Source organism: Budorcas taxicolor, chromosome X, assembly GCF_023091745.1.
Source record: "Budorcas taxicolor isolate Tak-1 chromosome X, Takin1.1, whole genome shotgun sequence".
In the NCBI taxonomy this organism is placed as follows: Eukaryota; Metazoa; Chordata; class Mammalia; order Artiodactyla; family Bovidae; genus Budorcas; species Budorcas taxicolor.
In genome coordinates, this window is record NC_068935.1 from 112,782,046 (window position 1) to 112,809,716 (window position 27,671).

General features: G+C 39.2%; 1 protein-coding gene across 1 annotated transcript in view; it reads left to right on the forward strand.

Moving 5' to 3' along the window:
- DMD (dystrophin) overlaps nt 1-27,671 on the forward strand; it is a 2,235,978-nt gene that overhangs the window by 2,185,204 nt on the left and 23,103 nt on the right. Inside the window, exons 75-76 of the mRNA XM_052663429.1 lie at nt 14,808-15,051; nt 16,115-16,238. Coding sequence (XP_052519389.1) covers nt 14,808-15,051; nt 16,115-16,238 — 368 coding nt within the window. The remainder of the gene's footprint in view (nt 1-14,807; nt 15,052-16,114; nt 16,239-27,671) is intronic.

Genomic DNA, 27,671 nt, shown 5'->3' on the forward strand with positions numbered 1-27,671 from the left:
TCACTAGGGAACTGGGACATGACAAGTAAACAAAAACCATAGAACATACAAGAAAAGCTACTAAGCAGCCAAGGTCAATGGATAGAGAAAAAGAACTATGTACTGAGCATCCTGTTGTTTGCCCCAGGAGATTCAAGTGGAAATTTCCTATATTGCCTTTATGTATTCACTTTCCAAAAAGGATTTTTTTTAAAAAAAACAGAGCAGTAAGATTCCTATAGTAGAAGTAGTAAATTCAATGAACATAGTAGGGATTAGCTTAATTGATATAATTGAGCTTCAAATTTGGTTTCAGGTTCCCTGCAGGCAGGGGGCTAAGAGGAAACAATGCTTTGTCTCTCTCTCATTGTTGGATGAAAGAAGTAAAGAAACATGATTGTCTTTGTTTAAACCCAGTGCTGGTTACACATCCTTGACATCAGCCCAGTTGTAGTGTTCTGTGAAACTCACTTTGGTAAGAACTAGCAACCCACTCCAGTATTCTTGCCTGGAGAATCCCATAGACAGAAGGAGCCTGGTGGGCTACAGTCCATGGGGTTGCAAAGAGTTGGACATGACTGAGCGACTTCACTTTCACTTTCACAGGTCTGTACTCATGTCTCTGCAAATGGAGCCTGGATTTTTCTCACAAAATTGAACTCCTGATTTTCTCCAGTAGGGAAGTCCTACAACCCCAGAGACCAAAATGATTTAGTCTGGAAAATTCAAAGATAGGTATTGAATTATCTCCCATAAGATTAGATAATTATATGAGGGCTTTTATAGAAAATCCCAGTGGGAGTGACCTGACTTTGCAATCAAACCAGCAAGAAGAAATTCCACCAAGAACTTGACAAAATTAATTTGCTATATGGAGTTCTTAATTGTTGTTAGCTGATTGACTCTTGAAACATGTGCACCAAAGACAGGAACTTTGGCTTCTACAATGATTACTTTTGGATTTTGCTTTCTAAGTTGTTAGATGCAAAGTCTAGTAGTTACTTGAGGCCTCTCCTGGGTGTGGTACAAAAGTATATTACTAACATGTGGGAAGGTATTAGCAGGAATGCAGGTGTAACATTCGTCTCAATGACATATTGAGGTATAAATTTTGAACGTGTTGAAGGAAATGGCAACCCACTCCAGCATTCTTGCCTGGGAAATCCCATGGACAGAGGAGCCTGGCAGGCTAGAGTGCACGGGTTTGCAAAGAATACAGTCTTGTATAATGCTACTTGAGGAAGCTGATTACTTTTCTGGCACTGAAATGTTAGAGAAAGGATAAACAATGAACCTGTCAGCTTTGCATGGCTTGGTACATAGCAAGGTTAAGCTCACAGAACCCATGGCTAATGGAGACATCCAGGAGACTGTGGAAAAGACAGGTCTGGAGGCTAGAAGTCTAGATTGAGGTGAGAAGTAATGGGTGGGGGAGGTGAGGTCATGGGCTTGGAGGAGGTGGAAGCCTAGAGAGAGGACAGGGTCCTCCTAGGAAGAGAGCTTATGTGGAAAGAAGACCAAGGACCTCCTGGTGTACTGGGTTGTAACTGGCTATGCCCAGTTCTCCACCAGTAGCAAAGTGAGAAATGGTTTCCTGCTTTGTATTAATTATATACTTGGATGACTTCTGCAGATAATCAAACCCTCCTCTTTTTTCCCCCTGCTATGTTAAAAATTAAAGTTCTGTATCTTCAAGTCCTGGGCTACCTTTTGGTATCACTCTGTCTGCTAACTGCAGTTTATAGGTAAATCCATATGATCCTTTTTCTGTAATTTCTGAGTAACTCCAAGTGACTGTTTCGAGGATAGAAATAACCTCTATTCTTAGCTTAAACAATGAGCATAATTCACAGCCCTTTTACCCAGTAGTATAAGGTTTGTCTACAGGAAACTAAACAGTATCTCACACACTACAAGCTGAGCTGTTGAATGGCAAGGGACTGTGTCTCACTTATCTTTCTCTCTGTAGCGCTGGGTGTAGAAATACGTGTTCATTAAAGGAATGGATAAATGCCCTTTGGACTTTTCTTATGCCCTGCCAGATTTTTTTTGGCTGGTTTTCAGCTGTCTTCTTTGTTTTTCTCATGTCATATGTTATTGTTCTTTGCCCAAAATCTTTAATAAACCTATTTATTTTCTTCTTTTTAACTTTTATTGGAGTATAGTTGATTTATAATATTGTGTTAGTGCTGTACAGCAAAATGAATCAGTTGCACATATACATATATGCACTCTTTTTTAGATTATTTTACCATACAGGTCATTCCAGAGTATGAGTAGAGTTCCCTGTGCTATACAGTAGGTCCTTATTAGTTATCTACTTTATATATAGTAAGTAATCACTTCTTTTTATTGCTGAGTAGCGCTCCATGATGCCTTCCCTGGTGGTTCAGATGGTAAAAATCTGCCTGTTACCTGTTTTATATAAAGTTGTATGTGTGTGTGTCAGTCCCAATTATCCCTCTCCTCCCCTTCCCTCCCTGGTAACTATAAACTATTGGTTTCTGCATCTGTAACTCTATTTCTGTTTTTTAAGTTCATTTGTATCATCTTTTTCAGATTTCACATGTAAGCGATATCATATGGTGTTTGTCTTTCTCTGACTTACTTCGCTTAGTATGATCATCTCTAGGTCCATCCATGTTGCTGCAAATGGCATTATTTCATTTTTAATGGCTGAATAGTATTCCAGTGTGTATATGTACCACATCTTTATCCATTCATTTGTTGGTGGACATTTAGGTTATTTCCATGTCTTGGCTATTGTAAATAGTGCTTCAGTGAACATTAGGGCACATGTATCTTTTCAAATTAAAGTTTCCTCTGGATATATGATGAGGAGTCGGATTGCTGGATCATACGGTAACTCTAGTCTTTTAAGGAATCTCCATACTGGTTTTCATAGTGGCTGTACCAATTTACATTCCCACCAACAGTGTAGGAGGGTTCCCTTTTCTCCACATCCTCTCCAGCATTTATTGTTTGTAGACCTTTTGATGATGGCCATTCTGAGCAGTGTGAGGTGATAACCTTGCTATAGTTTAGATTTGCATTTCTCTGACAATTAGTGATGTTGAGCATCTTTTCATGTGCCTTTTGGTCTTCTTTGGAGAAATGTCTATTTAGATCTTCTGCCCATTTTTTTGATTAGGTTGTTTGTTTGTTGACATAGAGCTACATGAGCTGTTTGTATATTTTGGAGGTTAATCCCTTGTCAGTCACTTTGTTTGCAATATTTTCTTCCATTCTGTGGGTGGTCCTTTATGTCATTTTTCATTCAACTGAAAACATTGAAGTTGTTTAGGTTAACCCAGACTTGAACACTTCCTGGGATTATTTGGGGGCTCTCTTTTAAATTCTTTGTCTGAAAATCCTTAGACGTGTCTGCATAGATAATTCTGTAGGCATGTACACGCCATATTTCTCTTACGTACATGGCTTAAACTTGATTTCTCCATAGTAGGAGAGAACATTTGGAGAAGGAAATGGCAACCCACTCCAGTGTTCTTGCCTGGAGAATCCCAGGGACGGGGGAGCCTGGTGGGCTGCCGTCTATGGGGTCACACAGAGTTGGACATGACTGAAGCGACTTAGCAGCAGCAGCAGGAGAGAACATTAGAAAATTATTGACTTCATTGGGGAAATATCTTTTGTTCTATGAGAAGTAGAATTTTGAATTTAGAACTTATTTTTTATAAGATCTTTCCCAAGATATAATTCACATACCATAAAATTAACCCATTTAAAGTGTGTAAGTCCCTAATTATTAGTATATTCACAGAATTGTGTAACCATCATCACATAACCAACTTTACAATTTCCTCACCCCAGAAAGAAACCCATACCAATTTTCAGTCATTCTCCATTTCTTCCAAGACAACCACAATCCAGCCCTAGACAATCAATAATCTACTTTGCATGAATTTGTTTATTCTGGACATTTCATATAAATGGAATCATATAATAGGGGGTCATTTGTAACTGACTTCTTTCATGTAGCATAATATTTCCAAGGTACTCTTATGTTAGGGCATGTATTAGTTCAATTGCTAAGTTGTGTCCGACTCTTTGCTACTCTATGGACTGAACCATACCAGACTCATCTGTCCTCCATTTTCTCCCAGAGTTTGTTCAAACTCTTGTCCATTGAGTCAGTGATGCTATCCAACCATCTCATCCTCTGCCTCCCTCTTCTCTTTTCCTCAATCTTTCCCAGCATCAGGATCTTTTCCAATGAGTTGGCTCTTTGCATCAGATAGCCAAAGTATTGGAGTGTCAGCATCAGCATCAGTCCTTCCAATGAATATTCAGGGTTCATTACCTTTCAGTTCAGTTCAGTTCAGTCGCTAGTCATGTCCGACTCTTTGTGACCCCATGAATCACAGCACGCCAGGCCTCCCTGTCCATCAGCATCTCCCGGAGTTCACTCAGACTCATGTCCATCGAGTCAGTGATGCCATCCAGCCATCTCATCCTCTGTTGTCCCCTTCTCCTCCTGCCCCCAATCCCTCCCAGCATCAGAGTCTTTTCCAATGAGTCAACCCTTCGCATGAGGTGGCCAAAGTACTGGAGTTTCAGCTTCAGCATCATTCCCTCCAAAGAAATCCCAGGGCTGATCTCCTTTAGAATGGACTGGTTGGATCTCCTTGCAGTCCAAGGGACTCTCAAGAGTCTTCTCCAACACCACAGTTCAAAAGCATCAATTCTTCAGTACTCAGCTTTCTTCACAGTCCAACTTTCACATCCATACATGACCACAGGAAAAACCATAGCCTTGACTAGATGGACCTTTGCTGGCAAAGTAATGTCTCTGCTTTTCAATATGCTACCTAGGTTGGTCGTAACTTTTCTTCCAAGGAGTAAGCGTCTTTTAATTTCATGGCTGCAGTCACCATCATTGCCTTCAGGATTGACTTATTTGATCTCCTTGAAGTCCAGAGGACTCTCAAGAGGCTTCTCCAGCACCACAGTTCTAAAGCATCAATTCTTCAATGCTCAGCCTTCTTTATGGTCTAACTCTCACATCCATACATGACTATTGGAAAAACCATAGCTTTGACTATGTAGACCTTTTGTTGGCAAAGTAATGTCTCTGCTTAATAATACACTGTCTAGGTTTGTCATAGCTTTCCTTGTGAGGAGCAACTGTCTTTTAATTTCATGACTGCAGTCACTGTCCACAGTGATTCTGGAGCCCAGGAAAATAAAATCTGTCCTGTTTCCATTTCATCACCTTCTATTTGCCATGATATGATGGGAGCAGGTGCCATGATCTTCGTTTTTTGAGTGTTGAGTTTCAAGCCAGCTTTTCACTCTCCTCTTTCACCTTCATGAAGAGGCTCTTTAGTTCCTCTTTACTTTCTGCCATTATAGTAGTGTCATCTGCATATCTGAGGTTGTTGATATTTTTCCAAGCAACCTTGATTCCAGCTGGAGCTTTATCCAGCCTGGCATTTCGCATGATGCACTCTGCATAGAAGTTAAATAAGTAGAGTGATAATATGCAGCCAATTTGCATACTCCTTTCCCAATTTGCAGTTAGTTGTTCATGTCTGATTCTAACTGTTGCTTCCTGATCCATATCCAGGTTTCTCTGGAGACAGGTAAGGTGTTCTGGTAGTCCCATCTCTTTTAGAATTTTCCACAGTTCGTTGTGATCCACACAGCCAAAGGCTATAGGGTAGTCAATAAAGAAGAAGTAGATGTTTTTTTGGAATTCCCTTGCTTTCTCCATGATCCAGCAAATGTTGCCAATTTGATCTCTGTTTCCTCTGCCTTTTCTAAACCCAGCTTGTACATCTAGAACTTCTCAGTTCCTGCTGAAACCTAGCTTGAAGGGTTTTTAGCATAACCTTGTTAGCATGTAAAATGAGCGCAGTTGTATGGTAGTTTGAACATTCTTTGGCATTGCCTTCTTTGCAGTTGGAATGAAGAGTGACCTTTTCCAATCCTTTGTCCACTGCCAAGTGTTGACAAATCTGTCTACATACTGAGTGCAGCACTTTAAAAGCATCATCTTTTAGGATTTTCAATAGCTCAACTGGAATTCCATCATCTCCACTAGCTTTGTTTACAGCATTTATTAGCACTTCATTCTTTTCTATTACTGAGTGATATTCTATCACATGGAAATACTACATTCTAAAACATTCATTTGGTAGTTGATGGACATTTGAGTTGTTTCCACTGAATGGCTATTGTGAATGGTACTGCCATGAACTTTTGTGTATGAGCACTGGGACTTTACAGAAATGATTCTGTAGTTTCTGTCATTGTAATAGAGGAGACCATAGGCTCAAATACAGCTAGAGTATATAGCAGTGCATGCCAGGAAGTGAAAGATAGGCCAACAAGATAAATTTACTGGGAGAATTTAAGGCCAAGTCTAACTACTCATGAGGGACTCAAGCCAGGACACACAAAGCTTAAAATTATGATTCTCTTTGAGATTGTTACAGCTTTTTGCTGACCACAGACAATGAAAGTTTGATATTTTACTATATATGTTTGAAAATTGAAACACACTTTTCCCAATGGTACTATTCCTGGAGACCAGACTTCCTCACTTCTAAAACCTTTCCAATCTTAGCATGCTTTTTGGATGGTTAAAACTAGTCACTGTCATACTTGTCTTGGGTTTTGTCTGTCTGCCTTATTTCTAAGTATAATGAGATTTTTAAAAATGAACTCCTCTTGTTTTGAACCTCTGATTAATATACTTATTCGTAGACAATACTGTGTTAGTCCTTGATCAGGAATTTGATCAAATTTGAAAAAAAAAAATTTCAGTCATTGAAGATAAAAGCAAACTAGAGTCAATTAATACTGTCAGGTTCTGTCTCATGGAGCTTGAGCAAGATATAGATTGCTATGTCAAGGACAACTCCTGAGACTAGAGTATATCTAAATACATTAACCCTGTAAATTTCATCTGAACAGTTTGTTACAGTAATCTATGGATAAAATTTTATCATGTTGTCACATGCCCAGCAAATTTGGTCACATCTAAGGAAATCTCATCCTAGTGATCTTAGCTTAGTGATTTCATTTTGCCCAGATGGTCAGCTGTGATACACTTTACTGCAGCAAAGATGATGGAAAATATAGAGTAATTACCAGATTCTGGGATAGCTACAATAGTGATGGGGGGGGGACTAGAATTAAAGAAAATATGATGAATCAACTTGTAAGTGTTCTTGAGCTACTGTATATATATAAAGAGAGAGTGTGTTGTTCTTTAGTTGCTTAGTCGTGTCCGACTCTTTGCAACCCCATGGACTGTATAGCCTGCCTGGCTCCTCCATCCATGGGATTTCCCAGGCAAGAGTACTGGAATGGGTTGGTATTGCCTTCTCCAGGGGATCTTCCTGACCCAGCTATCAAACCTTTGTCTCCTACATTGGCAGGCGGGTTCTTTACTGATGAGCCACCAGGGAAGCATGTGTGTGTGTGTGATATATATATATATGTTTGAAAATTGAAACACAGTTTTCCCACTATATATATATATAGTGCCAAGCTCAGTAGGTTTTACTAGATTGCTGTTCTTTCAGACAGTTTAAGTGCTTTCTTTTGGTAAGTAGGGATTTCCCTGGCAGCTCAGACAGTAAAGAGTCTGCCTGCAATGTGGGAGACCCGGGTTCAAATCCTGGGTCAGGAAAATCCCCTGGAGAAGGAAATGGCAACCCACTCCAGTATTCTTGCCTGGAGAATCCCAAGGAGGGAGGAGCCAGGCAGGCTACAGTCCATGGCGTCACAAAGAATCGGACACGACTGAGCGACTTCACTTTGGTAAGTAGCTTTCAACACGCCTAAGTTTGCAAATCCACAGAGTAGACAATATAGAGAGAAAGAAGTCATAATAATTATGAATACTTAGAATGGGCTGGGCCTGGTTCTAACAGAGCTGTACATAGAGACTGTAGACTGCACTGGCCCACTGAGCCTCCTGACATGGTAAGAGCTTAGGGCAGTTTTCTAGCCTCAGCAGTTGGCATAGCCTTGCTTTGAATCAAGGTCTTTCTGACTCCCAAACCATTCTCTCAAGCCCTCTTCTAATTCCTGCCTCAGTCATAGATTGCAAAAGGGACTAAAAAGACAGTGTGTCCAAAGAAAAATTATCTCACATTTCTTTACTTGATTCAATATTGCTTTTCAATGCAGATATCACTGGAAGAAATGGTACATGATTATACAATCCCACTAAGGTTTATTCAGTAGGAAAGGGGTTGGAAATGAAGAGCTCTGAATGCATTACAAGGAGACAATGCTAACAGAGAAGGATTCGAAACAAGAGCCTGGGGGGTTCCTGCCATTTTTACTGTTTTGCTTAAGGCAAACCTAAAATATGCATATTTTTACTTCCCACCCTGTGAGCGGCTCCTTAATTAACACTGGTAGTGCCAAGGCATATTAATGTCTCTTTTTCTCTGGTTTAGGGGTATTTTTGACTTGGTGTTTGATAAAACTTTACAGTATAGCTTTAAATATTTCAACTATAATTGAAAAAGGCTCTGTGCAATTTCCAGTTTTTAAAATACCTCTTGCTTGTGAAATGTGTCTTTGCCTTTTATTTTTTTTTAGAAACTGCTAATTTGCCAGATTTATAGTTGCCATAGTAGTTCTGTGTGATTTACTACATGTGCCCAAATCCGTATTGGTGGATATGATTTAGCAGCTTTTAATACTATACTAGGGTAAAGCTGGATTTCTCTGGACCTAATCTTTTTAGAGGCAAACCTTTGTAGTTGTTCTCGCTTTATGAAATATATCTTATGTGTGCTCATGCTTTGATATACAGTTGGATGTATAAGACTGTTAAGACCATGATCACTGAAAAGTGATCTTCATACAACTATTTAATTACAGTAAGGAGGTTCTATTTAAAGAGTGTATGACCTGCATTGAAAACACTTGATTGTCAGCAGTAAATTAATAGAAATTGCACAAAGATTGTTGCAGTGTTCTTTATTGCAACTAGCAGAGAGCTAGTTATGATTGCTAGAGGGGCTAGATGCTTTCATGTTTTCAGCATGTGGAGGTAAAGCCAATTTGATTTCTCTCTTTTCTCTTATATCCATTAGCTAGTTAGGAAAAAAAATATTTAATGCAAATTTGTATCTGGACCACCACATTTATACACATGATGACATAAAATTAATCAGAGCTATATGGTCGTAGAATGGAGGGGTTTTTTTAAGCTCTGTGGAGAATAAATTAATAATGGATGGCAGACTTTTTTTTAATTTTTTTAGCATGACTGGCTGCAGGAAGAAATTGTGGTGACAGAAACCATGTGAAGTGAATTTGAACTAGTGTTCTTTAGGGAGATACCAGAGAAATATAATTTACAAGATAATCAAGAGCCTAAATAGATTCTCTGTGGAGTCAGCATCTCATTCCTGACATACATTCATCTATGTTGAAATGACTCCACAAATACCTTCTAACAATTAGAGAGTCAATAGGGGTGAAATGTTCATGTATAACTTCAAGAAAAGCAAAATATATATCAGTAATAATACAAATCAACCGCCAACTGTTAAAATGAGTAGATTGTATACTTATGGTTAAGGTTTAAAATGAGTCACCTTGGAACACTGGTATCTCATTGATCTTTTATGGGAATGCTGTATCGCCTACGTGCTTTATAAATACTGTATCCAAAAAAATGTAACATTATGATATACTTTAAAGGGTATTGACACTGATGTTTTTAAATATAAGAAAATGACTTAGGCCCTTTAGCCCTTATAAACTATTTCCTAACCCCTAAAACCACTCTGTAACCATGACTACATTTATTAGGAAATGTACAGTAAAAGTTATCTCTAATTCAACTCTTTGAACATCAGTTTTTGTTGGTAATCTTGAAAATGTATAAATACCGGTAAAAGAGAATTTAGACTCGAAAAACTTCATGTTTTACTTGGTTTCTGACAAATATACCTCCTTTTGAGCTATTTCTGGCTTTTAAAATCTTTGCCATGATAACTTGTCCTGCCTCAGAACTTCAGGGGAAAAAAGTATTCTTTCAAAATCTGGCCTGTTATTCAACTTAATAGAAATTTTATGTGTACCACATATTTGTTTAGGAGAAGGTACTTGTTTGGTTCATTGGACCCTGTTGTGGTAAATTTAGATTTGAATGAGTGCTGAGGAAACCTTGATCAGACATTTACAAAATCAACATGTCCTGGTAGCTTTCTGATTAATATAATGTTAACTTTTGCTTTGAGGCAGCATCTTCTGCTCCTTCCATTTTTCCAGTGGTAGGTAATATATGGAGTGAAAAAAAATTAAAGAGTCATAACTGTGCTTTAAAACAAGATGAACATCTCTGTGGACCAAAAATGGCGGGTTGGTCAGTAGTATATGGGCTTAGTCAATGAACTTTCAACTCCTGTTGGAATAGCAGTAATTAAAATGCAGAGCCAGACATGACTTAGTGACTAAACAACAGAATTCTCCTCACCAGCTCGGGGCACAGAGCCAGATATTTGAAATCAGGGTCCTGCCAAAACACACATGGAGAGAGACATACACATACTTATGTGAAAAAGTTGAAGCGTTGAATCACTCAGTCATGTCCAACTCTTTGCGACCTCATGCACTGGAGCCCGCCAGGCTCCTCTGTCTATGCAATTCTCCAGGCAAGAATACCGGAGTGGGTTGCCATGCCCTCCTCCAGGGGATCTTCCCACTGAACTCAACAGACATGGTAAACTAGGCTGGACCCAGAGGAAGTAAGGAATTGAAAAGAGATGATTCTGAGGACTTCATTATATAAAGCAGTAAGAAAAACAGATAAATATAAACAAGCAATTAAGAAAGATAGGGAATGGACCATAAGGCTGTAAAATATACCTAGTACAACGTTCAGAAGAAGAGATGGGAGGAAATGGAAGAGAAGCAATAACCGCCAAGAATCTTCCAGAACTGAAGAATGATGTGTGTCTTTAAGGAAACGGTCTCCTGAGAGAAATTTCAAACATCTGGGAAGGCAAGAAAGGCCTGTGTAGAGCAATTGGTATTCTTTACAGCTCAGCTTTGGGAAGTCCTGACTGATTCAAATGAGTTCTCTCTGTTTTTTACTAGAAAACATAAAAACAGAAATGCAGTGTGTTGTATATATTAAACCATGGTTTCTGAACAAGGGCGCTTATAAATAACTCATTAAAGGAGAGCTTCATGAAAAACTAGGCCCAAACAAACACCTCTCTGGAAAAGGTAGATAACTTTGTGAGAAATAAGTAAGACGGTAGTCGTTTGTTGTACTATTCTGAAGCCCATGTCTAAAAGCAATGTTTTCAAAAAGATCATTGTGGATGACCCACTTTTGTAGAAAGAGTTTTGAATAGGATTCTACATATAAAAAGGTGTTATCAGTTTGGACATTTCAATGAAGGTGGATTTCTTTTAGCAAATACTTCAAGCAGAAAAAAATAGATGATAATTTCTATGAAATGAAACCCTCTGAAGAGTGGATGATGCTTCAAGTTCACAGAAACATTTAGATGATTGTCAGTTAAGTGGCCAGAAATTGGATTTAATTAACACGAACTACTTGTGTTGGCTTACACCCAGAGGACCTATGTACAGAACCTAGCTAAGGGTAAACTTATTTTGATAAATTTCTTCTTATTACTGCTTTGTCAGAGCAGATTGCTAGGAAACAAACTACACACATAACTCTGTGAAGATTGATAGCAGACAGAATTTCAGTCAATACAAATAGAGTATATTCCTGCAAATGAAAAATATCCTTGACTGATTTCCCTGCATTACTTGAAACAGATTCCTGGAAAACTAGTAACATTAGGTATAGGGTAGATCATTGTGCATGCTAAGTCACTTCAGTCGTGTCCTGACTCTTTGTGACCCTAAGGACTGTAGCCCACCAGGCTCCTCTGTTCATGGGATTCTCCAGGCAAGAATACTCGAGTGGGTTGCCATGTCCTCCTCTAGGGTTCTTCCCTGGGTAGAACTTCAAACAAAGACAAAAACAGAGATTAGATTGGATTGAAATAAAATCTTCTTTGGTGTGGAGGTCGAGCATTTTGAAACTGGACGTTCTGGAAGATGTGCCATCCCTGAGGAACATTCATTCCAGGTATGGAACAACAGAAAACATTTTCCTAAGAGGAAAAACCCTCCTGCAAAACAAGAGCCTCTGGAGACACAGGTTTGATCCCTGGGTCAGGAAGATCCCCTGGAGTAAGAAATAGCAACACGCTCCAGTATTCTTGCCTGGGAAATCCCATGGACAGAGAAGCCTGGCAGGCTACAGTCCATGGGGTGCAAAGAGTCAGACACGACTGAGCACACGCACATAACAGGAAGCCTGATCATGAGATTATTTTTCCTCCTCCAGCTGGACAAGGTAAAAACTCTTCTTGACTGCTCACTACTTCCTCTCATGTCCTTTCTCATTGATAGAGATCTTCCACCTTTGTGGCTAGGACATTCTCTAACCCAATGAAATAACATCTATGAACAATAGAAATCTACCATCCTATTTTGGTGTTCATTAGAACTGGAAGAAGGATACCAAGAGTTCTAATCATTTGCTGGGTACCAAATAACAGAAGTCCCCTCCTTTGGTATTCTCATCAATTTGAAAGCAAGAAGGAAACCCATACCCTGTCTCTATGTTTCTATTAAAAAACATAAAAAGAAAGGACTTAAGTATTCAACTTAAAAGCTAGGGGAAAAACACATCAAGTTATAGGAGATTATTTGACATAAAAGGCGCCTGGAGTAACTGAAGAGTTTAACCACATTCCTGATGTAAAGACTCAATAATGCAAAGTCAGCTGTTTCCATTTTATTCTATACATTCAGTGTCTCTCAAACCCAAATGTTCACAAGGATTTCCCTGGAATAGGAAATCTTGACTCTAAAATCATAGAGATGATCAAAGAGGTATGAAGAGCCAAGACAATTTTATGTCAGAACGAAGTGGGAGTGAGAAGGCCTACCAGATCACAAGATATTCACAGCCATAGTGTGGAATTCACACAGAGACACACAGATAATAAACCAACCGCAGAGAATAGAGACCTCTGACGCACACTTGTGTATTTATGGGTGTTCGATGGACTATAAACATGCCATCGAAATCAGTGGGAGTTGGGGAAATGTGGACTAGACAAGGCACAGGGCTGGCTTAATAAGTTATCTATGTCAGGGGGAGTCAAGTTAGATTTCATGTTCACACCAAACAAAAGATTCTGGGTTAAGTTGTAAATGTGAAAAACAGAGTTGTAAACTCTAAAATGTAGGTGTATGGGAGATTCTCTTAAAACATGGCACTCAGAAAACATGGAGGAATGTTTTGAAATTAAAAATCATTGTAGAATAGGATGCCAAGAGTAAAGGTTGAAATTAGCTATGCTAAGATTTTGCTATGCTATAACTGGCAATAAATAAGCATCTAGAACATATCCGGAATTTGCATAAGAAAAAGACAAGCCAGTAGAGAAACAGCTACAGAAACATTAACAGCCAACTAAGATGAAAGACGTTCATCCCCTAGGAATTCCCTGGCTGTCCCTGTCTGTGCTTTCACTGCCAAGGGTGCGGGTTTGATCCCTGGTCAGGGAATTGAGATCCCATGAGCTGTGTGGCACAGCCAAAAAAAAGAGGGTCAGCCTCACCAATAAAATGTACCCATCACCCGAAACTTACATGTTTGGTAATGCCAAGGATTTGATAAAGATGTGGCCAATGGAAAACCTCACTCACTGCTGGTGGGAGAGCAAATTGGTGTAAAAACATTTAGGAGAGCAGTTTGGTGATCTGTGGCAATGTTGATGGTGGTGCTAGAACCCAACAATTTTACATCTACATATATCCTGTAAAGACTTTCAAATAGGTATTCAAGGAGACAGGTAGAAGGAAGTTCGTTGTATCGCTGTTTGTATTAGGGAAAAGTTGGGAACAACCTAAACGGTCTTTGACAGGAGAATGTTGATGGAATATTCAAGCTGCAAAAGAATGTTGAAGGCAAAAAGCAGCTCTTAGAATGGAATTTACATGCTTCAACAAAGTTCTTAAAGTTTAAGAACATGCTATGTTAAATAATGCTATTAGATTGAATCGCATGAAATGGCCATTTATATAGGTTTAAAAAAGCTGAATATCACCATCTTTATTAAGTTCAACCTAGTAATGGTGGATACCATGGTAATGATGGACATGGAACCCAGGATGGCATTATCTCCTTAGGGGTAGTGGTGAGCAGGGAACTGATATAATAAAGAGAACTTGTGGGGAAGCTTCACCTGTAACTGTGATATTTTATTCAAAATTTTGAAGAAAATATGGCATATGTTAAGTATATTAAAGCACCATGGTGGGTACATGGGTACACTCTTACTATGTTCTTCTACCATGCTGTTGAAAATATTTGATGATTTGTTTAAGCAAACCCAAGTGTCGATAGAAGTATAAGAATTATAATCTGATGACATTCTAAGGCAATATTTACACAATGAATAACTCCTTTGCTGCTTAATTATGTAAACATAGCACTCACAAGGCTTTTAAGTATAGAAGATTGAAAAGTATCTCCCCTCACACACACCGGGCAGACGCTTCAAACTTTATTTTGTTTGTTTGTTTTTTTTTTCTTTTTCTTTAAGCATTGCTAAAATTGTCATCATAAAAACCATTCATTAAGTGCCTCTCTTTTGCTTGCTATTGTGTTTGGTGGCGGTCAGATATATCTCTCTGCCATTAGTATAAGAAATCTGGTGATGATATTCAACTTCCTTTTTCTTGTCTTTTCCCTTGTTTTTTCCCCCCACTTCTTTGATGCCAAATAGGAATCTGCAGGCAGAATATGATCGTCTCAAGGAGCAGCATGAACATAAAGGCCTGTCCCCACTGCCGTCCCCTCCTGAGATGATGCCCACCTCGCCACAAAGTCCCCGGGATGCTGAGCTCATTGCTGAGGCCAAGCTACTGCGTCAACACAAAGGCCGCCTGGAAGCCAGGATGCAAATCCTGGAAGACCACAATAAACAGCTGGAGTCCCAGTTACACAGGCTCAGGCAGCTGCTGGAGCAAGTGAGACACCCCTCTCTCTAACATGGCATCTTTACAAAAATCCACTTTCCCCACTTACAACTAAGAACTAGAACTCTCAGTCCTTTTCAGAAATGCAGCCAACATTGATTTGGTCATTATTCAGTGTGTGCTTCGCCAAGTGCTAGATAGCAAGGGATATAAGAATAGGAATGAAATGAGCATGTCGTTTTATGTTGCTTCCAGATTGTGTCCTATGAAAATGTGTTTTATTTGACCAATTTAAAATTCATCTTGGGAAAAAAATGCAGAAAGGTTTCTACTGGTATCCAAAAGTGAAATTTTTACCTCTTGAAAATCAGGAGCTCTCTTTTTTGCAGTTATTCTTATTTTGTGGTATGCCTTTGGTTTCTTTTGATAATCCCTAAAACATAATTTAAGTGGCCGTTAAAAATGTAGCAGGATATTGCATTGTAGGAGACCCTTCCCTGCACATAGTCCTGGCTTTCTGGGAATTATAAATTTTGAGATATGGTCTCTCCATCTTATTGCATAATACTTCACAAAAGTATGAATTTTCCATTACATTTTTGTGGTCTTATTTGGGCTTCCCTGATAGCTCAGTTGGTAAAGAATTCACGTGCAATGCAGGAGACCTGGGTTTGATCCCTGGGTTGGGAAGATCCCCTGGAGAAGGGAAAGGCTATCCACTCCAGTATTCTGACCTTGAGAATCACATGGACTGTATAGTCCATGGGGTCACAAAGAGTTGGACATGACTGAGTGACTTTCACTTTCACTTCATATGATTTCAACATTCTCACATGACCTTCTACATCTTTCAGTTAGTGTAATGATTTTCTATATCTTATTCCACTGTAGCTGTGCTGTCTTTCAAGCTTTTTTAAGGGGATATGATTCAGATACAAAGACAGTATCCATGGATCTTATCAACTGTGAAATTTCCCAAATTTAACTCTTTGTGGGAGATTTCTAAGTAGGAAAAATCATAATTTCAGAGACTTGAGTGTCTATAATGGGTTTATATTTATGTATTTGAGTGTTTATTATGAAAAAATAATTCTATTTTCTTTGGATGCCTTAGCCCCAGGCCGAGGCCAAGGTGAATGGCACAACGGTGTCCTCTCCTTCTACCTCTCTTCAGAGGTCAGACAGCAGCCAGCCTATGCTGCTCCGGGTGGTTGGCAGTCAAACTTCAGAATCCATGGGTAAGTGTTTGTCTCAGCTACTCCTCAATTTTGTCATCTCTTAAGGTCTGGAAATGGTGAACTATTTGCAGCAACTTTTAAATTGTCTGCTCAATTATTTAATGTCAGTTATGGACCACAGGTTGTCATGAATGCCTTAGGGGTACAGAGATGAAAGACACAGTCCCCTTACCCTCTAAGCTCTGGCTGTTCAGTTACTAGAGTAAGGCCTTGTGGTACTAAAGTTTCAGTCATTTGGTAGATCTGAGAAGGATTTTTGATGAACTGATGTCTGTGAAGGGTTCTGAAGGACGGAGGAGGAACTGAGCATTTGTTGAAGATGGAGAGATGAAGGCCAAGGGCAGGAAAGAGCCAAGGGTCCAGACATTAGAAAGATAGGATCCCGGCAGGAGTGGGGAAAAGTAAGGCTGCAGAGAAAAGTTAGGCTCACAACGCAGTGACGTGAATACTGGGCAGAGGTGTTTGGTTGGTGTCACAGAGCCACTGAGCATCATTTAGCAGGTAAGAGATAGCTACAAAGATGCACTCTGGCAGCTTTATCTGTCCCAGAGTAAAACTTCTATAGTTTGAAAGACTAGTGAGAAGGCAGTCACTGAGGCCAAGTTATGGGACTTCTGAGGATGCTTAAGAGATTTCTGGGATGGGACAGGAGGAGATGACTGTGACTTATTTGAAAATAGAGTACCCAAGACCAGGGACTGACTAGAAAATATAAGGAAAGGAGGGGAGAGGACTTGTTTGGAAGAAGATGGTGATCCTTTTAAAGGTGGAGGTACTGTCTTTGAGGAGGTGGTAAAAGGGCAGTCTGGAGAGATTTGAGAGTGAACCTCACCGAATGGGGAGCTGAAAGGTGTGAGAGGAGAAATATAACAAAGGTGCTTGGTTTCAGGGCCTTGGGGAAGACCTCCATTTAGTTGATGGGGGGAGTAGTGTTGGAAGGTGTAGACACACCAAGTCATATTCTCCAGACTGAGAAGGAATGTTAAGACCAAAAAGTGAAGCAGGTAACTCCATAAATGAAGGCCAGCTCTCATTTCTTTTGTGAAGGAAGAGGAGATGTTTGAAGTTGTTTTCCCAGCTTTGCCACACCTCAGTGATTTAGGGCATCGGCTGCTCTTGCCTCCATCTGAGATCTGAATCGAGCTAATCGACTGTTGGGAATGTAAGCAATAGCTCAGCATCTGAAAACATATGCCTTTTTAAAGTCCTTACATTCCCAAAACAATGGAGTTTTAGTATGTCTGTTGTTATTTCCTACTGCAGGATTTTCTCCTTTTTTGAAGTAAGCCCAGCCTGAGAAGCTAAGTCACATATTTGAGAGGTGAGATGCAAAGCCCTGGGTGCTTAGAAGTATTAATTATTTAGACCTGTCACCATGAGCCCCAAGGCAGCATGCCTATGAAAGCACCCAAATTAAAATACACCTCAGGCCGTGGGCCTGATGATTTGTGGAGCTCAGAGAATCGTGGCAGACCCAAATACAAGGACAAAAGTGCATTTGCCAGTGGCTGAGTTAGGCTAAGAGATAACTTGCCAGTGTCAATGGATAGCCTCTATTGTTAGTGAGTTTGTTCTCTGAAGAGACTGAATACAGAGGTGATCCCCCGCACCACCACCCCCCACTGTTGTTGTTCATTTGCTAAGTTGTGTCGACTCTTTGTGAACACATGGACTGCAGCACAGTCCATGTCCTTCACTGTCTCCCTGAATTTGTTCAGATTCATGTCCATTGAATCCTCACTGTAAAGAAGGATGCACATGTATTAAGATAAATGCAGTGTATATCCTCATGCTTTGAAGCTCCAAGGTATGATAAGGCTGGGATTTGCTGAACCATACTCTGGTAGAATGCCAATATATAACCCCAGGACTCTGTAAAGAGAAGTACAGGTGAAGTCATACTGGGTGATCTATCTAATGAGTTGGAGTGTTTCCTCAAACCATGACATACTTACCAATGGTAAGTCTCTGTATACCATGTGGGCATGCTATACATTTCTTTTTTAATGGGATGTTTTAAAACAAGACAAATAGAAATGGATAAAGTCTGTCTTCCCAACAACTTATCTCTGACTCCTTTACTTGTACCCAGTCATTCTTTTTAAAGAATGTTTTGTATTTTGTTTAAACAATGTTAAAAGCTGCCTTTGCTGCTTAGAACAATTTCAAACTTAGGGCAGAATTGCAATTTAGTCAACATTTTGCCAATTTGCTGGATTTATTTATGTTGACATCTTTGTGTCTGTGTGTATGTGTGTATACACTATATATATTCCTGTTTTATGTGCATGTATAGTTTTACTCACTGAATGACTATATTTCATACATAGTAACATTTCACCCCTAAACATTTTAACATGTATCTTCCAAGGTGAAAAATATTTTCTTACATAGTCACACTCAGGAAATTAACACTGATATACTACTATTATCTAATATATAATTTAGATTCAGATATCCCGCAATCTGCCAATAATATCCTTTCTATTAATAGCTTTATATCTTTTTCATTTAGAAGCCAATGAAAGGTCACCCTTGGCATCTAGTTGTCATGTCTCTTGAGTTTCCTCTAATCTAGAACACTCCCCCAGCCTCTTCAGATGTTGCAGGACACTGGCATTTCAGAAGAGGTCAGGCCAATTGTTGTGTAGGATGTTTCTCATTGGGGATTTGCCTGCTTGTTTACTCCCAGTTGGATTCAGGCTGAGTATCTTATGCCAGATTACCACATAGGTGATGTTGTGTCCTCAAGCACATCACTTCAAGGCTTTTTCTCAAGATTGCCAGCTAGACCTTTCTCATGAGTATGTTATGGATAAAACCAGATAAAAATAGAACACACTCTGAAATCATGATCAGCCTCCAGAACATCTCTCCCACTTTCTAAACTGTACAGAGGTACCAGTTTTCTGCATTTTTTCCTTTACCTACCTGCCTTCTTTTTTAGCTTCATTCAGGTGTAAATGATAAAGATGTACTTTTAATGTATACATCTTGATAAGTTTGAGCATGTGTGTGTGTGTGTGTGTGTGTATATATACACACACACCCCCATGGGCTTCCCTGGTGGTTCAGTGGTAAAGAATCCCTCCTGCCAATGCAGGAGACATGGGCTCAGTTCCTGGGTAGGGAAGTTCCCCTGGAGGAGGAAATGGCAAGCCACTCCAGTATTCTTGTCTGGAGAAGCCCATGGACAGAGGAGCCTAGTGGGCTACAGTCCATTGGGTCACAAAGAGTTGGACACGACTGAGCAACATGATACCATCATCATAAGCAAGGTACTAAATTCTTCCTTCTTTCTCTCTTTCCTTTCATTTTACTCCTTATCATGATATTCAAAATCCACCTTCCTGTACAACTCATTTTTTTTCTCCCTCGTTAAGTACTTAACCTCCTTAAAAGCAACGACTAAGTCTTGCTCATTTTCTTTCCCAATTGATCACCTTTTGTGCAACAATCATTTAGTAAAATGCTTCTTGAATGAATATTGTCAAAGTCAAACACAGTACACCATTATGTAGATACAGAACAGTTTACACACTGAGGAAGTTTCACTGGAGTTTCTGGATCAAGATGACAATATAAGATCCTGAACTTCCCTCCTTGCATACAAACATGGAATCCACAACAACTACACACTGAGTACTTCCCTCTCAAAGACATTTAGGAAATAGCTGAATGAGTCCTGTACATAAACACTGGACAAACAAAAAAGCCCACATCCAGCACTTAGGAGATGTAGAAAACAAACCTAATGGTTACCGGGGGAGTTGGGAGATTGGGACTGACATATACACACTACTGTATGTAAAACAGATAATAAGGACTTACTGTATAGCACAGGGAATTCTACTCAGTACTCTGGAATGACCTATGTGGGAAAAGAATCTAAAAAGGAGTGGATGGCTATATAACTGAATCACTTTTCTGTATACCTGAAGCTAAGAACATGGTAACACAACTCTACTCCAATAGAAACTAATTTAAAACAACATAGGAGTGTCTGAGCCACAGTCTTGCTGTGAACCCCATCCCAGTCATGGTGACACACAACCAAGAAGGAAATACAGCTATTAGCTTCTCTCTGAGTAGTAAAGTTTTGAGCCCCAGCTCTTAATATGTCCTTCTACCTGAGAGATGGGCTCCCCAAACATCTAACATCCATGAAGTCCAGAAAGCCAGAGTGAACAGAGAAATAGTACTTACAGGGCTCATGGGGACTCACCATGCCTAACACTGCCCCTGTCCAACTGCACAGCATAAAGGCAACAGGCTGGAATGCACCCAGTTTTTCCATGAAAGAGGCTCATTTGTTTATATCTTAAAAGCCTCAGCCTGAAGAGGCAGGCTTCTAATGTAACACTCCAGGGACTGACTTCCATACTCTCCAGAGATGATGTAGGCCAGCTAGTGCCATCTCACCCTTCCTGCCTCACTCCAGGTCATTGGTATCTCCCATAAAGGAGCTTGTGCACATATCTGCTGTTCTGGTAGTCAGTGGGGGATTATGTTCACAGCTCAGTGAAATGGTAGCATACCAAAAGGAAAAAAAAAAAAAAAAAAACAGCAGTTTTTAAATAGCTAGCTATCTTCCCAGAGCTCAGTGCAGAGGGAGCATACAGAAACTTACGTCTCCCAGTCTTTCCCTAAAAGAGATCTGTTTACATACTTTAAAAGCTGTTGCCGGAGGCTCAGTCTTCCACTCATCTTGCATCTAAGTGCTGACTGAAATCCTCCTCCCCGTTGGAACACTGACAGGTCTGGGCACACCCTCAACTACAGAGGCACTAAGAACAAAAAAAAACCTCCTTGGACAATCACGAGAGTTTCAGAGATGATCAAGAGGTAGGGCAGAGCTGAAAAATAAGGCTCATCTCCTACCTGAGATCACCCCTTCAAGGTGGGCGGGGCAACTTGTAGCTAATGCATAGAAACCAACAGAAAGGGACAAGGCAAAGGGAAAAAGAAAAGAGAAATATGTTCCAAAGAAAAGAACAAGCTAAAACCTCAAAAATGACCTTAAAAGAAATTGAGATAAGTGTTTTCCAAATTAAGATTTCAAAACAGCAGTCACAGAGATGCCCATCAAGGTCAGGAAAACAATACGCAAACAAAGTGATAATTCCAACAAAGACAGAAAATATAAATGACAAAGCAGTGAATACAGTAACAGAACTGATAAATACAAAGAGGCATTCAGCAGCAGACTAGGTGAATTGGGAATAAAAGATGAGCAGACTCAAAGAGGGCAGTGGAATTCATCCATTATACACCAAGTTTCTAAGTAGCTATATGGTTGCTAAAGAGAGAAGAGATAAATTAGGAGTTGGGGATTAACATATACACACTACTATATATAAAATAGATGATCAACAAGGACCTACTCTATAGTACAGGGAACTCTTATCAATACTCTGTAACAACCTATAATGGGAGAGATGGATGTAAAAAAGAATATTTGTATAGATAACTCAATCACTTTGCTGTACATCTGAAACTAACATAACATCATCAGTCAACTGTATTTCAATAAAAAAAAAACTAAAGATAAAGAGAAGATAGCTTAAGGAACTTATTGTACACCATCAAGTAGACAAAACAAATATTCCAAACATAGAGTCCTAGAAGGAAAAGAGAGAAAGGAGCAGAAAACTTTCTTAGCCTTAGGAAGGAGACATACTGTCAGGAAACCTGGACAGTTCCCACACCAAGACACATCATAATTAAACTGTCAAATGTTAAAGACAATGAGAAAGTCTTAAAAGCAACAAGAGAAAAACAACTGCTTACATACGAGGGAACCCCATAAATCCATCAGCAGATTTTTCAACAGAAATTTGACAGGCCAGAAGGGAGTTTCATGATATATTCAAAGTATTAAAGAAAAAAAAAAAACTGCCAAGCAGAATACTCTATCCAGCAAAGTTGTCCATCAGAATTGAGGGAAAGAGAAAGAGTTATCCAGACAAGCAAAAGCTGAAGGAAAGCGGCACCACTAGACCAGCCTTAGAAGAAATGTACAAGAGACTTCTTTGAATGGAAGGTCATAATTAGTAATAGGAAAACAAGGAAGTACAAGTGTCACAAGGTAAGAATATAATTAAATTCAGAATAATCAAATGTTACAATAGTGATAGGCTAATCGCTTGTACATTCAGTAGGAAGGTTAAAAGAGAAAAGTGATAAAAGTAACTGTTACCAAAGTAATTTGTTAATGGACACACAAAACATGTAAATTGTGACACCAAAAACATAATATAGAGAAGAGAGTGAAAATGTAGAGCTTTAGAATGTATTTGAACTTTTGTTATTCAGTTCAGTTCAGTCGCTCAGTTGTGTCCGACTCTTTGCGACCCCATGAATCGCAGCACGCCAGGCCTCCCTGTCCATCACCATCTCCTGGAGTTCACTCAGACTCATGTCCATTGAGTCCATGATGCCATCCAGCCATCTCATCCTCGGTCGTCCCCTTCTTCTCCTGCCCCCAATCCCTCCCAGCATCAGAGTCTTTTCCAATGAGTCAACTCTTCGCATGAGGTGGCCAAAGTACTGGAGTTTCAGCTTTAGCATCATTCCCTCCAAAGAAATCCCAGGGTTGATCTCCTTTAGAATGGACTGGTTGGATCTCTTTGCAGTCCAAGGGACTCTCAAGAGTCTTCTCCAACACCACAGTTCAAAAGCATCAATTCTTCGGCGCTCAGCCTTCTTCACAGTCCAACTCTCACATCCATACATGACCACAGGAAAAACCATAGCCTTGACTAGACGGACCTTAGTCGGCAAAATAATGTCTCTGCTCTTGAATATACTGTCTAGGTTGGTTATAACTTTTCTTCCAAGGAGTAAGCATCTTTTAATTTCATGGCTGCAGTCACCATCTGCAGTGATTTTTGAGCCCCAACAAATAAAGTCTGATACTGATTCCACTGTTTCCCCATCTATTTCCCATGAAGTGATGGGACCGGATGCCATGATCTTTGTTTTCTGAACGTTGAGCTTTAAGCCAACTTTTTCACTCTCCTCTTTCACTTTCATCAAGAGGCTTTTTAGCTCCTCTTCACTTTCTGCCATAAGGGTGGTGTCATCTGCATATCTGAGGTTCTTGATATTTCTCCCGGCAATCTTGATTCCAGCTTGTGTTTCTTCCAGTCCAGCGTTTCTCATGATGTACTCTGCATATAAGTTAAATAGCAGGGTGACAATATACAGCCTCGATGTACTCCTTTTCCTATTTGGAACCAGTCTGTTGTTCCATGTCCAGTTCTAACTGTTGCTTCTTGACTTGCATATAGTTTTCTCAAGGGGCAGGTAAAGTGGTCTGGTATTCCCATCTCTTTCAGAATTTTCCACAGTTTATTGTGATCCACACAGTCAAAGGCTTTGGCATAGTCAATAAAGCAGAAATAGATGTTTTTCTGGAACTCTCTTGCTTTTTCAATGATCCAGTGGATGTTGGCAATTTGATCTCTGGTTCCTCTGCCTTTTCTAAAACCAGCTTGAACATCAGGAAGTTCATGGTTCATGTATTGCTGAAGCCTGGCTTAGAGAATTTTGAGCATTATTTACTAGCATGTGAGATGAGTGCAATTGTGCGGTAGTTTGAGCATTCTTTTGCATTCCTTTCTTTGGAATTGGAATGAAAATTATCATCTTAAAATAGACTGTTATGTTTCATCTAAACCTCATGGAAAGTACAAAGCAGAAACCTGTATACAAACGATAGGAAGAACTCTAAGCATGACACTACAGTCAGTCATCAAATCACAGAGAAAGAGAGTGAGAAGAAAGGCGAAGAGAAACTGCAAGACAGTGCAGTAAGTACATACCTATCAAAAATTACTTTAAGTGGACTAAATCCCCTAATCACATTATAAGAGTGGCTAAATGGCTAAAAAGCAAGACTTTCAGTCTCCCAAGGCAATAGAAATAAAGAAATGGAACCTAATCAAACTTAAAAACTTTTGCACAGCAAAGGAAACCATAAGCAAAATGAAAAGACAGCCTACGGAATGGGAGATGCTATTTGCAAATGATACAGCCAAAAAGGGCCTAATTTCCAAAATATAGAAACAGCTCATATAACTCAACAGCAAAATAAAATAAAATAAAATGAACAACCCAATTGAAAAATGGGCAGAAGACCTAAATAGACATTTCTCCAAAGAAGAAAATACAAATGGCCAATAGCCACATGAAAAGACACTCAGCATCACTAATTATGAGAGAAATGCAAATCAAGACTACATGAGGTATCACTTCACACTGGTCAGAATGGCCATATTAAAACTCTACAAATAACAAATGCCAGAGAAGATGTGGAGAAAAGGCAACATGCCTACACTGCTGTTGGAATGTAAGCTGGTGAAGGCACTATGGAAAACAGTATAGAGGTTCCTCAGAAAACTGAAAATAGCATGACCACATGACTGAGCAATCCCACTCCTAGGCACATATCCAGACAAAACTCTAATCCAAAGAGATACATGCACCCCTATGTTCACAGCAGCACTGTTCATAATAGCCAAGACAGTTAAGCAGAGGGATGAATAAAGAAGATGTGGTACATATATACATCGGAATCCTGCTGCTGCTGCTAAGTCGCTTCAGCCGTGTCCGACTCTGTGCGACCCCACAGACGGCAGCCCACCAGGCGCCCCCATCCCTGGGATTCTCCAGGCAAGAACGCTGGAGTGGGTTGCCATTTCCTTCTCCAATGCATGAAAGTGAAAAGTGAAAGTGAAGTCGCTCAGTCGTGTCCGACTCTTAGCGACCCCATGGACTGCAGCCCGCCAGGCTCCTCTGTCCATGGGATTTTCCAGGCAAGAGTACTGGAGTGGGGTGCCATTGCCTTCCGGCATTGGAATACTACCCAGCCCTAAAAAAGAACAAAATAGTGTCATTTGCAGCAGTGTGGATGTAACTCTAGATTATTGTACTAAGTGAAGTAAGTCAGAAAGAGACAAATACCATATGGTATCACTTGTATGTGGAATCTAAAATAGGACACAAATGAATCTATCTATGAAACAGAAACAGACTCACAGACACAGGGAATAAACTGGTGATTGCCAAGGGAGAGGAGATTAGGGTTAGCAGATGTAAACTCTTATACATGGAATGGATAAACAAAGTCCTACTGTAGGGCACAGAGAACTATAGTATACTATGAAAAACCATATTGGGAAAGAATATTAAAAAAGTACATTAAAAATATACATATGTGTAATATGTATAATATTATGTATATTATGTATACATATGTATAATATGTATAATATTATGTATAATATGAATCATTTTACCATACAGCAGAAAGTTAGCACAACACTGTAAATCAACTATACTCCCCCTCCAAAAAAAAAGGAGACAGAAAAGACATGTGACAAAGAAATGCAATACATGAACCTGGACCAGAGAAAAAATATATAAGTATATATGTTACACACACATATATTTGATTATAGTTATAAAGGATATTATAAAGGCAATTGGTGAGATTTAAATATAGTTTACACACTAGATGACAATATAGTGCCAGTGTGGTTCCATAAAATAAGAGTTCAAAGAGATAATGATAAAGTACTTAGGAATAAAGGGGCCTGAACCTTACATTGGAATGAAAATGGGTCAGTAATAGTAATAACAACAATAACAAATCTATGTACTTAGAGAAAGAAGCAAAGCAAATGTGGCAACATATTAACACTTGGTGAATCAAGGTAAATGGTATACAGGAGACTATCTTACTATTCTTGGACTTTTTCTGTAACTTTGAAATTTAAATAAAATTTAACAGAAGCCCTTTCTGACAGAAACAGCAGAAAATAAGACCTTGCTATAGATAGTGAAGTTGCTAAGTCGTGTCGGACTCTTTGCGACCCCATGGACAGTAGCCAACCAAGCTCCTCCGTCCATGGGATTTTCCAGGGAAGAATACTGGAGTGGGTTGCCATTTCCTTCTCCAAGGGATCTTCCCGACCCAGGGATGGAACCCGGGTCTCCTGCATTGTAGGCAGACACTTTACTGTCTGAGCCACCAGGGTAGGCTGCCTATTAAAAAACTCACTTCAGATGTAAAGACATACAAAAGGACTTCCCTGGTAGTCCAGTGGTTAGGACTTTACCTTCCAATGCAAGAGGTGTGGGTTCAACCCCTGGTCAGGTAGCTAAGATCCGCCATGCTTCACAGCCAAAAAAAACAAAACATAAAATGGAAACAATATTGTGACAAATTCAATAAAAACTTTAAAGATGGCCCTCATCAAAAAAATCTTTTAAAAAGATGTAAAGGCACAGAGATTAAAGGGATGGAAAAAGATATTTCACAGAAATAAAAACCAAAGGAAACCTGGGATAGCTTTACTTATATCAAATAGACTTTGAAACAACTAAAATAAGAGACAAAAAAGGGCATTACATAATGATAAAGAGGTCAGTCCAATCAGACCTATAACATTTGTAAATATTTATTTCACCTAACATGGTGAATATAAAGGCAAATATTAACAGACCTGAAGGGAAAAATAGATACCAGTACAGTAATAGTAGGGGATTTAACCATACCTCACTTAATATCAGTGGATAGGTTACCCAGGCAGAAAATCAATAAGGAAGCGTGGGACTATACATTAGATCAGATGAGCAGTTAGAGAACATTCCTTCCAAATGCAGCAGAGTACATTCTTCTCAAGTGCACATGGAATATTTTCTAGGTGGCAACATTCTCTAGGATACATCATATCTTATACCACAAAACAAGTCTCAATAAATTTAAGAAGACTGAAACCATATCCAGCATCTTTTTGACAATAATAGAATAAAAACCAAAAACCAATTTCAAGAAGAAAACTGGAAATTCACAAATGTGTGAATATTTAATAACACACCACTGAAACTACAAATGGATTGATGAAGAAATCAGAAGAGAAATAAAAAATACCTTGAGACAAATGCAAATGCAATATATAAAAGTTATGGGATGCAGCAAAGCAGTTATGAGAGGGAAGTTCGTAATAATAAATGCCTGCAAGAAGAAACAAGAAAAATCTCAAGCAAACAACCTGACTTTACACCTCAGGGAACTAGAAAAAGAAGAACAAACAACATCCAAAGTTAACAGAAGGGAAGAAAGATTAGGACAGAAATAAAGAGAGATGAAAAAGATAATGGAAAATATCATTGAAACTAAAAGCTTGTTTTTAGTTCTTTTTTGAAAAGCTAAATGAAAATGACAAACCTTTAGACAAACTAAGAAAAAAAAGAACTCAAATATAAAATCAGAAATGTAAGAAGAGATATTACAACTTAAACCAGAAATACAAAAGATCACAGAACTATTAAGAATAATTATATGGAAACAAATTGGATAATCTAGAAGAAAAGGATGAATACCTAGAAACATGCAACCTACCAAGACTGAATCATGAAGAAACA